The sequence below is a fragment of the Populus euphratica genome, unplaced genomic scaffold, assembly GCF_000495115.2.
Source record: "Populus euphratica unplaced genomic scaffold, PopEup_1.0 scaffold324.1, whole genome shotgun sequence".
NCBI classification, from domain to species: domain Eukaryota; kingdom Viridiplantae; phylum Streptophyta; class Magnoliopsida; order Malpighiales; family Salicaceae; genus Populus; species Populus euphratica.
Genome location: NW_011500211.1, coordinates 222,891 through 236,222, shown reverse-complemented (window position 1 = coordinate 236,222; position 13,332 = coordinate 222,891). Strand labels below are relative to the sequence as shown.

Here is a 13,332-nt window from a genome sequence, read left to right as displayed (position 1 = left end):
AAAGAAAAAATCAAGAAAAAAAATCTTACCTTAATATAGTTGGAAGTGAAGCGAAGGAGAGAAAAAAACATTATAAAGCATATTAATTAAAAAATAAACTAAGATGATAAAAGAAGAAAAAGACATATTCAAGCATGGAGGAGGAGAGAAGGAGATAGGAGAGAAAAGAAGAGAAAGAAATAGATATTAATATTTTTTATATATAGGAAAGAAGAAGAAGAAGAAAGGAGCATTGTTTGTTGTGAAATAGGGAATTTCAGCCTTTTTATTAGGGTATTTCACCGATAGTTTTACTGACAAATAATTAAATATTAATATTTTTAAATCTTTCATTGGTGATGTCGTCGATAATATATAATTTAAAATTTTAATTTAATCAAAAAAATTTAGAAAACATCAAATATCACCGAAAACTTTTCAATTTATCAGTGATTTTGTTTGTAATATTAAATTTAAATTTTTAATTTAATCAAAAAATTTTAGAAACCCGTCAAATAACACTAAAGACTTTTTAATCCGTTGGTGGTTTTGTTTTTAAAAAATAATAATTAACAGTGCAATTGGAGAATGAACTTTCTAAAGTTCTTTGAAAAATATTGATAGAATTTTATATTGATAATTTCGTCTATAATTAATATGATGAACAACATTAACATTTTACCAATAAAATCACCGATGAATTTTACCTACAAAATAAATTTCATCGGTAATTCCATTAATAAAAAATTTCATCGATAGTTCCATTAGCAATTTATCACCTTACTTCATATCTAATCATCCTACATCTCATCACAATATATCCATCATTCCATAATTCATTCTCATCCTTTCATGCTACTAAGAAATTTGTTCATTTCAAATCCATCATAATAATTTATAACATCACGTTATTTATAATAATTATACATCATCCAACATTTTAATAAATACATAAATAAATATAAGTTTAGCTAATTATATCACTGAACATATTACATTATCTTAATTAGGCAGTGATAATTGTTAATTTAACTGCATAACAAAATCAAGCATTTGAAAATTACAATTCACATATTTACTATTATAACATAATAGTCCTTATTTACTTAGATCTACATAAAAGTATTAAGTACGAGTTACCTTTAATAAGTTTGTGTAGTACTTATAAGAAAATAGATAACATTTGTTAAATCTTAATGTAAATGGTTTATTTAGAACTTTAAAAAAACATTCAAATTTTTCAGCTAAACAATAATTAAAATCCTTCTCTAGAATCATTCCAAATTTATCTTCACTTAATTTATTCAATCCAAAGCAAAACTCACAACATTCGAGATATAATTAATCATCTAAGCATTCATATAATGAAGCAAATAATCTAGTATTTCCTTAAAAATATCAATCAATCCAAAAAATCTTTCTTGGTTACCAATCATTCCAGTATTTCTATCCAGAAGCCAATATTTTGGTATTATTTATGAATATCAATTAGTTTAGTCAATCCATTTTGGTTGCTAATCAATCTGGCATTTCTATGCAGAAATCAATATTCCAGTATTTCTTATAAATACCAATCAATCTAGTCAACCCATTTTAGATGCCAATCAAATCAATCTTTCAATTTAAAAGTCAATATTTTGGTATTCCTTACAAATACCAATCAATCAAGTAAAATCATCTAGGTTGTCAATCATTCCAATATTTCTATTAAAAAGCCAATATTCTAGTATTCCTTACAAATACCAATTAATTTCTCTTAGATTACAAAGCTTACTTTCCAATACACTAACAATATCATTATCCATATTTTCATGGATTAACTATTTTACAAGTAAGATTTACAAGGAAATTATAAAGGAATTGCCACTATGTACGGATTACCTACTTGTAGTCTAACTATAAGTGGCTCCACCAACTCGTTAAATCATCTTATTAGTCTCCTTTGTATTTATAAGATTTTTAAGTAATTATTATTATCATCATATCCAAAAGAAAATACTCTTTATTTATTATAGCATCTATTATAATTCTACTATGTTATTCATCCATAACTATATTTATTTCTCCTTTTCAACTTATATGATTCAATTCCTATTATCATACAATTATTTAACATCTAAATGAATATAAATTCCATTCCATCTTGGTTCAATCACAAACACAATTACAAGCATAAATACAACTTAAACTCACTTTTAAGCTCAATAATTTCTCAAAGGCATTCAATTTCTAAAACATCAAAATTTCTTTTTTCACATGCATAATTATGACACAATACTAAAACAAATACATCAAAAGCCATTTTTATCTTTCAATAACTGTCAATCATTCCAATATTTCTATTAAAAAGCCAATATTCTAGTATTCCTTACAAATACCAATTAATTTCTCTTAGATTACAAAGCTTACTTTCCAATACACTAACAATATCATTATCCATATTTTCATGGATTAACTATTTTACAAGTAAGATTTACAAGGAAATTATAAAGGAATTGCCACTATGTACGGATTACCTACTTGTAGTCTAACTATAAGTGGCTCCACCAACTCGTTAAATCATCTTATTAGTCTCCTTTGTATTTATAAGATTTTTAAGTAATTATTATTATCATCATATCCAAAAGAAAATACTCTTTATTTATTATAGCATCTATTATAATTCTACTATGTTATTCATCCATAACTATATTTATTTCTCCTTTTCAACTTATATGATTCAATTCCTATTATCATACAATTATTTAACATCTAAATGAATATAAATTCCATTCCATCTTGGTTCAATCACAAACACAATTACAAGCATAAATACAACTTAAACTCACTTTTAAGCTCAATAATTTCTCAAAGGCATTCAATTTCTAAAACATCAAAATTTCTTTTTTCACATGCATAATTATGACACAATACTAAAACAAATACATCAAAAGCCATTTTTATCTTTCAAAAGCCATTTTTATCTTTCAATAGTGACCCCTAAGCTTCATTATCCATCTAAATTTATTTATTATTTCAACATGATTTCACTTTTACAACAACCTACAAGGATCCAATAGACCTAATTTCTAGAATGCCTATTTTCCCCCTAATTTTAATACCTGTTTGTTTTTTGGAAAGTGATTTTTTTTTAAAGTGAATTTCAAGAAAGTCAATTCCGAAAAAGTGAATTATTTTCTGATGTTTGATAGTATAATGAAAAATAAGTTGAAAAATAATTTTTAGTGTTTAGTTATATCATGAAAAATGAGCTAGAAAATAACTTATTAATGTTTTATTTTTCTCAAGTTTATTAAAATAATGAAGGATAAATCTTACAAATTAAAAATTTGAATGATAATGAAATTGAAAAAATTATAATTTCATAAATTATCTCAAATAAAATAAATATATCAAATATAAAATATAAAAAAAATGAAAGATAAAGAAATTAAAATAATAATATTAAAATTTCATAAATTATTTCAAATAAAATAAGTAACAATCAAAAGAATGAGAATCAAATTTGATAGATAAAAAAATTCAATAAAAAAATGATAAGAGTAAAGAAAATAACAATTATAAAAATTAAATTTTAAGAGGTGATATTTAATAATAAATATTCAAAATAATATATACATATATATATATAGCAATTAAAAGTTTGAGGACTAAATTTGATATAATTAGCAAATAATATGATATTTCTAATTTTTTTACAACTTCTAGAAAGTGTTTCTTTAACTGTAAAGTGTTTTCTGTTGACTAACTTTTCTAATAGCAAACAAATACATGAAAGTTTGGAAAGTAGTTTCCTGAAAACCACTTTTCAGGAAATAAACATGGCCTTGGTTACTTTTGTCCAAAATAACAAAACTCTTTTCTGAGTTGATAAAAAGAGTTCCAAGCATTTTTAACTAGGTACAAAATATAATTCAAATGTTAAGTTGCCAAGATTTTCCCAAAACTTCTTTCTTTTTCACCTCTTTCCTAACTCCTTTCTAATTTAATCTTCCCTCTATTTGATTTTTTTTTTTCTCTTGATTTTTGGTGTTAAAGTGTTTTTCTATTGTCCTTTAAGTTCTTAAAAAGTTTTAATTGCCAAAAATTAACACAAGTTTCAATTTTTTTTATTCATTTTTCTTTTATATGTTTGCAATTGTTCTCTCATTATTATTCTTAAATCACCATATATCTTACAGTATCTCACAAAAATAAAACTTATATGTCACTCCTAGGTGTTTGTTAGCATTGATTTGTCTTTCTGCGATTTCTCAAAATTTAAAACTAATGAATATGGTCACTTTGAATTTAAGACTCTGTGATGTAAAATGTTGTTACCTATTTTTGGGTTCCCACATAAAAAATAAAAAAACAAAAACAAAAATAAAAAAATAATATTCAGAAGGAATCCAAAAAATAATATGAATGAAAGAAGAACGTTGGAATGCCCACAAAATGGCTAGAAATTGGTTGTGAAAGTTCAAAAATAAGCTAGAAATTGGTTGAGAAGGTTCAAAAATGAAAGAATTGAAATTTAATAGTATATTTTTGATTGATAAGAGTCTTGTTGACAAATAAAATTTAAGTTGAAGAAGAAAAGTTTAAAATCAGATGCTTATGGACTAAATTATATTTTATATAAGGTTTAATTGAATTTATAAAAGGTTTGATTGCAAGAAAAAATTATTTTTAAGTCAATTTAGGCTTTTATTGGAAGAAATTAAAGTTGAGGGGTCTAATTATAATTTTAAAGAGTTGATTTGGTCAAATCAGGGGCTTAATTGCATAATTATTAAAGTTTGATGGCTAAATGAGGACTTAATTGACACAATTCAAAACCAAGGACCAAAACAGAAAATACACTAAAACCAAGGAATCCAATTATAATTTTTATGGGGGCTTGATTACAAAATTGAAAAAGCTTCCAATGACCAAATTAGAAATATCATTTAAAGTTGCAAAACGGTGTCATTTCACTTTCACTAAACTCTGTTCACTGTCTTCTTCAAAAGATGTTGCGTGCAGCTGGTCAAGAGACGTTGCAGCAGCAAAGGCGTTGATTTGCTTTAATCAAGGGGGCATATCTCACGGATGATATCTCTCGCCATCATGATACACACCGGCCGTTACTCTGTCCTTATAACAACAAATGAAAACACCTGCATCCTCTGGCTATAAAAGCTAGAGGATGTACTGAAGAGAAAGAAAACATGGGAAGAAAGATGAGACAAAGGAGGAAAGACAAAGGTAAACAAAGGAGAAAAAAGGAGAGAACAGTGGAGGATTAGAGAAGGGAGATAAGGAGAGAGTGCCAAAGAAAGTTTTGGAAAGGAAAGGGGAATGGAGCATAACAGATGAAAAGAAAGAAAAAAATGATAGAGACAAGGCAGAAGAGAAACAAATGGGAAAAATTATTGAAAGAATAAGAGAAGGGAAATTGATAGACATAATAGAGAAAAGGAAACAGGGGATGATGATTTGAGAGAAAATAGAGAAGAGAGGATAAACTTGAGAGAAACAGAAAGAGGAATAGAGGGGGGAGAACAGAAGAGAGAGAAGTGAGAAACTAAAAAAAAAAGAGAAAGAAGCAAACGAATTAAAATAGGAGAGAACGAAGAAATGAAGAAGAAAGATAGAGGAACAAAATAGCACAAAACCAAGGAGGAATAAAAACAAAGACAGAAAAAAACAAAAGAAAGAAAGAAAGAACAAAGGTAGAACGTCCTTTATACCACAACAGCTACCCCCCGTCCACGACAACAACACCAACACCTGTAACCAATGTTCGACCAGTCACCAGCATCATTGTCAACTTATCAATCCGAGCTCATCATCCTGGGTAATTTTTCATCATATCTTCATTTATTCTTCTTGCATGAATAACATAAACTATAGACGTTCTGCTAGCAATAAAATAATTACACTATATATATACATAATAACTGACTAATTAATTAACTAGTTATTGTGCTCATGCACAGTAACTAGTCCAGCCCATTCTTCTTGCATGAATAACATAAACTATAGATGTTCTGCAAGCAATAAAATAATTATCCAGTTACTATATATATACATAATAACTGACTAATTAATTAACTAGTTATTGTGCTCATGCACAGTAACTAGTCCATAGTTGCTTCGGGCTAAGTCCACCCCACAAGGCTGAGCTAAGTCCAGCCCTGTAGAAAGTGGACCTGATTTCATTTTGATATGATTTTAGTCCAGATAAAAAAATAACAAATATATTGGAAAATTTATTATTTTTTTGCATATTTGTCTACAGAATTTTGCTTAATAATAGTGTGTATTTTTATACTGTAAAGATATAAATCTGATATTAAGATGTTTGTTTTTGTCAAAATATTGAAAAAATGAAAAAATATGTTTTTACGTATACGGCTAGGTCTCTCAAAAATAAAATAAAATAATTATATTGTATTTTTATACAATAAAAAATTTTAAAATATATATTAGCATGCATTTTGACTTTAATAACTAATTTATTAAAGTCACGAGAACTAGGCTAATATTTCAAAAATTTCTAAAAAAAATATTTTCTTTTCTTTTAGTATCTGGGATTATGACTTTATATTTAAGATGTATTATGAATATTAAATTTTTTTATTAATGTTAGAATGGTTAGGTTTTACCTAATAAAATAAAGATCTCTTTACCAAAAATGATTTTTCTTATTAAATCATAAATAGATTAACAACTAAAAAACACAACAAGATCTTAGATTTTATCACAATAAAACAATATAGTTTCCTTTATATATGATATATTTGTGGTAATAATATATTTATTTTATACAGTCAGTTTCGTACTCAATCTCTAAAACTAGTTAGGATTTTTAATAACTAAAATTTAAATGGTAAATTTCATTTTATTTTTTTATTAATAAAAAATAAAAATTTTTGTCTATTTATTTTTACTATATAAATACTAGATAAATAGATAAAATAAAATATAGGAATGAATGTTTTTCTCCGCAAAGGCGCATGCCGCGCACATGTTATATAAAATATATAAAACTGTCGTGTCACATGAATCATGTAGCACGACAATTATTTTCTGGACAGTTTCAATTATATAAAACTCCAGCCCTTCTTGTTGCACGTGGATGCCAGTCTATACATAAACAATTGCTGGGCTCCTGCCTACATACTGATCAAATATCAAACAAAATGGCATGGCCATGGTGGGTGTCCCACAAGAGGCAGTGACAATAAATGGGAAAAAGACTAGACAACGAGCCTGTTTGTTTCCGTGTTTGAAAAAGACCGGACAATGAGCATGTTGTTTCTGTATTTTAAAAATATTTTTAAAAATATTTAATTTTTATTTTATTTTTTTATTAACTTTAAATTAATATATTTTTAATATTTTTAAATTATTTTGATGTGTTGATATCAAAAATAATTTTTAAAAATTAAAAAAATATTATTAACATATTTTAACACTAAAAACTATTTAAAAAGTAACAACCATTCCAAACCGTAATGTTAATAATTTAATTGCCACCCAGATGAAACGGGCAATCATTTCTTTTCCACCCGGTAAGTGGTTAGCTTTTCAAGCCAGTCCCGGTAAATGGTTTGCTTTTCAAGCCAGTCCCTTTTTCTACATCTAACAAGACATAGCAGGATGAGCTGAGCCAAATCTTAGTAAAGCATATTTCAATGCAATAGAAAGAATTGTTGCTTTAAGGCCTATGGCGGCAGCTCCAGAGTTATCATATGAAACATTTTACCTAACCCTTTTGAGCCATTCTGACCCTTCTTACCCAATCTCCAAAGCCATTTACAATCCTGACAATCCTTCATACTCGTCCATTTTGCAAGCTTACATTCGAAATCTCCGATTTAACACATCAACAACACCAAAACCACTCTTTATCCTGACTGCATTGCATGAGTCTCATGTGCAAGCTGCTGTTTTTTGGGCCAAAAAACATGGATTGCAAATGAAAATCAGAAGCGGAGGCCATGATTATGAAGGCAAATCTTATGTTTCGGATGTCCCTTTCTTCATTCTCGATATGTGCAATCTTCGATCGATTGATGTTGATATCGAAAACGAGACGGCTTGGGTTCAAGCTGGGGCAACTCTTGGTGAAGTTTTCTACAGCATTGCCGAAAAAAGCAGCACTCACGGCTGCCCAGCTGGAGTCTGTCCTACTGTTGGTGTTGGTGGGCATTTAATTGGAGCTGGATATGGCAATTTGATGAGGAAATATGGTCTAAGTGTCGATAACATTACCGATGCAATATTGGTTGATGCTGAAGGCAGAATTCTTCACAGAAAATCAATGGGAGAAGACCTTTTTTGGGCTATTAGAGGCGGTGGAGCTAGCTTCGGAGTCGTGGTTTCATATAAAATAAACCTTGTTCGAGTTACAGAAGTTGTCACTGTATTTCGAGTTGAAAGAACACTTAAAGAGAATGCAACTGATATTATGTATCAGTGGCAACATGTTGCCCATAAGATTCATGAAGACCTCTTCATCAGGCTCCTCCTGGATGTTGTAAAAGATAGTCCAAGTGGAGAAAAGACGGTGAGGGCTTCATTTATAGGTTTCTTTCTCGGCGACTCTGAGAGGCTTCTGTCCATTACAGCAGAAAGCTTCCCTGAATTGGGTTTGCTTAAATCAGATTGCATAGAAACGAGTTGGCTTGAATCAATCCTGTTTTGGGCAGACTTTCCCGTTGGGACACCGATCGATGTTATGCTTAGTCGAACACCTCCATCACTCGTCTACTTGAAGAGGAAGTCAGATTATGTGCAAGAACCAATTTCAAAGGATGATTTGGAGGCCATTTGGAAGAAAATGATGGAGCTAGAAGTTCCAAAAATGGGGTTCAATCCTTATGGTGGTAAAATGAGTGAGATTTCAGCAGCAGCAACTCCCTTTCCACACAGAGCTGGGAACTTGTGGAAGATTCAGTATCAAATAAACTGGAATGAAGAAGGGACTGAAGCAGAAGAATACCATCTTGATTTGGCAAGGCAGCTCTATCGTTACATGACTCCCTTTGTATCCAAGAATCCAAGGGCTGCATTTCTGAACTACAAGGACCTTGATTTGGGCATCAACCACCATGGAAAGACGAGTTACATTGAAGGAAGGGCTTATGGGATCAAGTACTTTAAGGGTAACTTCGAAAGATTGGTCCAAATCAAGACTAGGGTTGATCCTGGTAATTTCTTCAGGCATGAACAAAGTGTTCCAACGTTTCCCTTAATAGAAAGGATGTAGAATGGGAAATTCATTTTTAATAAAATCAAGACTAGGGCTGATCCTGCAAATTCATTCTGTTTATTGGCATTTTTAATAATAATATAAAAAAAGACCGTTGATTTTTATCTCACAAGAATTCGTAGTGGAAATAATTTGCAGAAAAATCGTTTAGATGAAGAGCAAAGTCAATGCCTTGTATTATTTTATTTATTTATTTATTTTATTTTTTATTAATATAAATATTCATGATTCTGAAATTATTAATTATATAAATTTTTAATGGTCATAGAATTTATGAGATTGAAACTAATAACTTCTAAAACATAAATCTAAATCTTATCACTAAAGCTACACCTCTCAAAATTTTCATATTATCAAATCATATACTTGTAGGCATTTATATTCCAATATATAAAATCATAGTACACAAAGACAAAAACCATAGAGAAAAACAAATATAGTGATATAATGTATGAAGCCTCATATTTATGATAAGTTATCAAGATATTATAAAATCCTACAAAATTCATACGAGTGTTAATTGTTTTTCTAATAAATAAATTAATATATCATGCCATTTATAAACACAATATATGATATATGATGTGTAATGTCTTCTGAATATATTTAATAACTAGACATACAAGACTAAGTTTACCAAAAAAAAACCCACAAAAAACCCATACTTGTCTAACATATAACTTATTAGAAACAACCATAAATTTTTATATAATTATTAGATAGAGCTTAAATTTTATTAAATAAATCTACAAATTAGGAATAGCTCATTTTAATTAGACAAAGTTTAGAAGACTCTAAAATTAGACTTAGAAAAAAAAATTTGCCATCTATTTTAATTTTTTTCAACTTAATTTCAGATTTTAATTACTTTTCTTACGGGATTAAATTATTGGTATGTTATTTTTATCATTTGAATTGGAAACTTTTCAGAAGATATAGAGTTTTTTTTTTTTAATTTCATTACAGCTTTGGGCTCTAACCTTAAGACTTAAAAACTCCAATTTTAATTTACGCTATATGCCACTTCAATTTAAGAAAAATAACTATATAAATATAGGTTGCATAACTTATTAGATAGAAATCACTATATAAAATATGTGTTTCATATTTATTAGCTTAATCCACATATAATATGATATATTTAATCTATGTAAAATTTCTTTTAAAAAAACAGTTATATTTCAACATAGGACTCCTATTTTTCTCATTAAGAAAAAGGTGTTTTTTACCAAATCATTATACTGGAAAAACATTGTTTCCTAAATTAACATTAGGTGTAAATAAGGTCACCCTGGAGCTCAAGGATGATTTGCTATTATTTTTTTTTCCCAATTGTCAAAGATATATACACACACACACAAAGATAATTTATTTTTTTGTTTATATTTATGTGCTTGTTTGAAATTATAATAATAATAATGATTTTAAGTGTTTTATTTTATTTTTTATGTTTTAAAAATTAATATATCAAAACTTATATTAAATATATATAAAAAGTATCCTTTCCTTCTTTATTTTTTTATTTTCTCTCTCCTGCTTTGGTTGTTGTGCCAACATATTCTTCTTCTTTCTTCTGTCATTTGGTCCCTTAATTTTTATGCATGGTAAATTTTATTTTCATTATTATAATTATTTTATCTATTAAATATATTTTTATCTCAGTTTGGCAAAAATTAACTATTTTTTTTAGTATTCATATTCAAAAATAAATATTAAATTTATTTAAAAAATTACAGAAAAATGATCATAATAATAAAATTAAATAAAAAATTCTAGACACAAAATGAAGAAATGAGGTAGTTAAAAAGAATGAAAAATTATTTTTAATTAAACAATATATGGACCGAAAAGGAAGGACCACTAGTGGGACTCCAAAGCAACAGAGACATGGACTGATGAGGGGCAAAAAAGTAATCAAGATACTATAATGTGAGATAAGTTATCAAGATATTATAAAATAATACAAAGTTCACATTCATTGATATGAGAACATTCTACTAGTAATTGTCTTTCTAATAAATAAATTTAATAACACATTTATAAACTACATCTATTTCATGTAACGAATTTTGGGCTATAATTACTTACCAAAAAAAAAATTTGGGCTATAATTTTAGAATTCTTTTTGACCTGCAAGTGTGTGTAACTAGCATATGTGCATTTGATTAGTTTTAGGTTGTGTGTGTGACTCTCTAGAAGCTATAAGGTAGCTTTTTATTTTTCTTTTCTTTGAATTCATTCTTTCATTTTTTTTGGTTTTCTCTCTCTTATTTTTGTTATTGTGTCATCCATTTCTTCTTTTTTCTTCTCTCATTTGGTCCCTCAATATTTATATTTAATTAATTTTAGTTTTATTATTATTATTTTTCTATCAAATAGAATTTTTTTATTTAAATTGGACAAAAAATAACTCTTTTCAATTTTCAGCATTCTCATTTGAAAATAAATATTAACATCAATTTTTTTCTTGTGAAAACAACAAATGAAATGATTGTTTGTTGTAATGGTTATTTTCCAAAGCAATTTTTATTTTAAAATAATATTTTTTAAATATTTAAAATTTATTTATAATATTAATTGATAAAATAATCTAAAATTATAATATATATATATAAAGCAGGTGCACCAATAGCTACAAAGAGAAGAGGGAACATTGATGTGACTCCACTTTAACGTGACGGTCAGGTTCTGTCCTTGGATTCCTATTGGCAATAATTTCTCAACAGATAAGATGGAGAGTTGATCACTACATGCTTATATCATATCCATTGATCACAAAGTCATTTTCACAAGTTTAAATTTGGAAAATTGAATACTTATAATTTGATATATTTAATCTGTGTAATAATTTCTTAAAAAAAAAACATTTGTATTTCAATATTACAGTGCAAAAAATTATTTTTTTTCCAAATTAACATAGGTGGGTAAAAATGAATTTCAAACTTAAAAAAAAAACTCACAAAATAAGCCTTCACTTTCAATTAAACATGATAGTGATATTTCACTCAAAAAAATCAAATTTATGATATGACATGTGCTTATCATCCTACCACATAAATACAATCCATATGTTATTTTTATCATCAGATTATTGAATTATAAATTTTTCAAAAAATATTTTCTCCCTGTTTTTCTATAGTTTTGGGCTATACCTTGATATCTAATCATCAATTTCAAAATAAAAAAAGTATATAAATATAGATTGCATAACTTATTAGATAGAAATCATTATGGTTTATATGTGTTTCTTATTTATTATCTTAATCTACATATGATATGATATATTTAATCTCTCTGATAATTTATTTAAAAAAAATGTTATATTTCAACATAGGAGCCCGATTTTTCTCCGCCAGCAGAAGTCTTTTCTTTCCATTCGACAAAGCTGTGATATTTCACATTAAATATTACATTAACCAAAACATTATATGGCATGTGTTTTTTATTGTAATTATAGGCATAATTTATTATAAATTGTTATAATATCATTATTTTTTCCCTTGAGTGGGAAAAAAAAAAACCTTACTGGGGATGCTTTTGATATTTTTCTCTGGACTATTGTTCATTAAAAGATTAATCAAGTGAATTTAGATTTTTTATTTATTTTTTATATAATAAAAATATTTTTTTACCTTTCAAGTTAATAAAATTTAAAGTCATTCGTCAAATTTTTTTGTGATGTTTTATAAACCTTTAAACATTAAAAATATTTTTTCTCTCCCAAGATCAAAAAATTATCTAGTCTTGAAAAAGATAAAAAATAAAATTTGTATTTGGGATATTTTTATACTTTCACACCGGTTTTATGAGTAATTATTAGGATAAGAAAGTGTTTTAGTATTTTTACATTGACTTTTTAATATTTTTAATTAAAAAAATTATTAAACACACACTAATAAGTAGATTATATCAACACCATTCAGACGATGAGTGTTATGCAACTGGATAGTCAAACCTAAACTTTCACGGTCTCTTTGGATGTGCCACTAGATCCTCTTAGATATGGTGTGACGCGTGACTGTATATAATTTTAGGATTGTTGTCAAAAATCATTTATTTTTCTTGTTTCTTTTTTATCTCATGTCAAATAAAATGCACAATTATTCTTT

At 27.2% G+C, this 13,332-nt stretch overlaps 1 protein-coding gene across 1 annotated transcript; it reads left to right on the top strand.

The window, feature by feature from the left end:
• Positions 1–7,583: 7,583 nt before the first annotated feature.
• Positions 7,584–9,240, top strand: LOC105112120 (reticuline oxidase-like protein). Its single transcript, XM_011007709.1, has one exon. It carries the CDS (start codon positions 7,676–7,678, stop codon positions 9,218–9,220), a length of 1,545 nt encoding a protein of 514 aa, XP_011006011.1. The 5' UTR covers positions 7,584–7,675; the 3' UTR covers positions 9,221–9,240.
• The last annotated feature ends 4,092 nt before the right edge of the window (positions 9,241–13,332 follow it).

Bases quoted from the DNA above. Each gene is read 5' to 3' on its own strand.
- LOC105112120 (XM_011007709.1), top strand. From the start codon at position 7,676: ATGGCGGCAGCTCCAGAGTTATCATATGAAACATTTTACCTAACCCTT.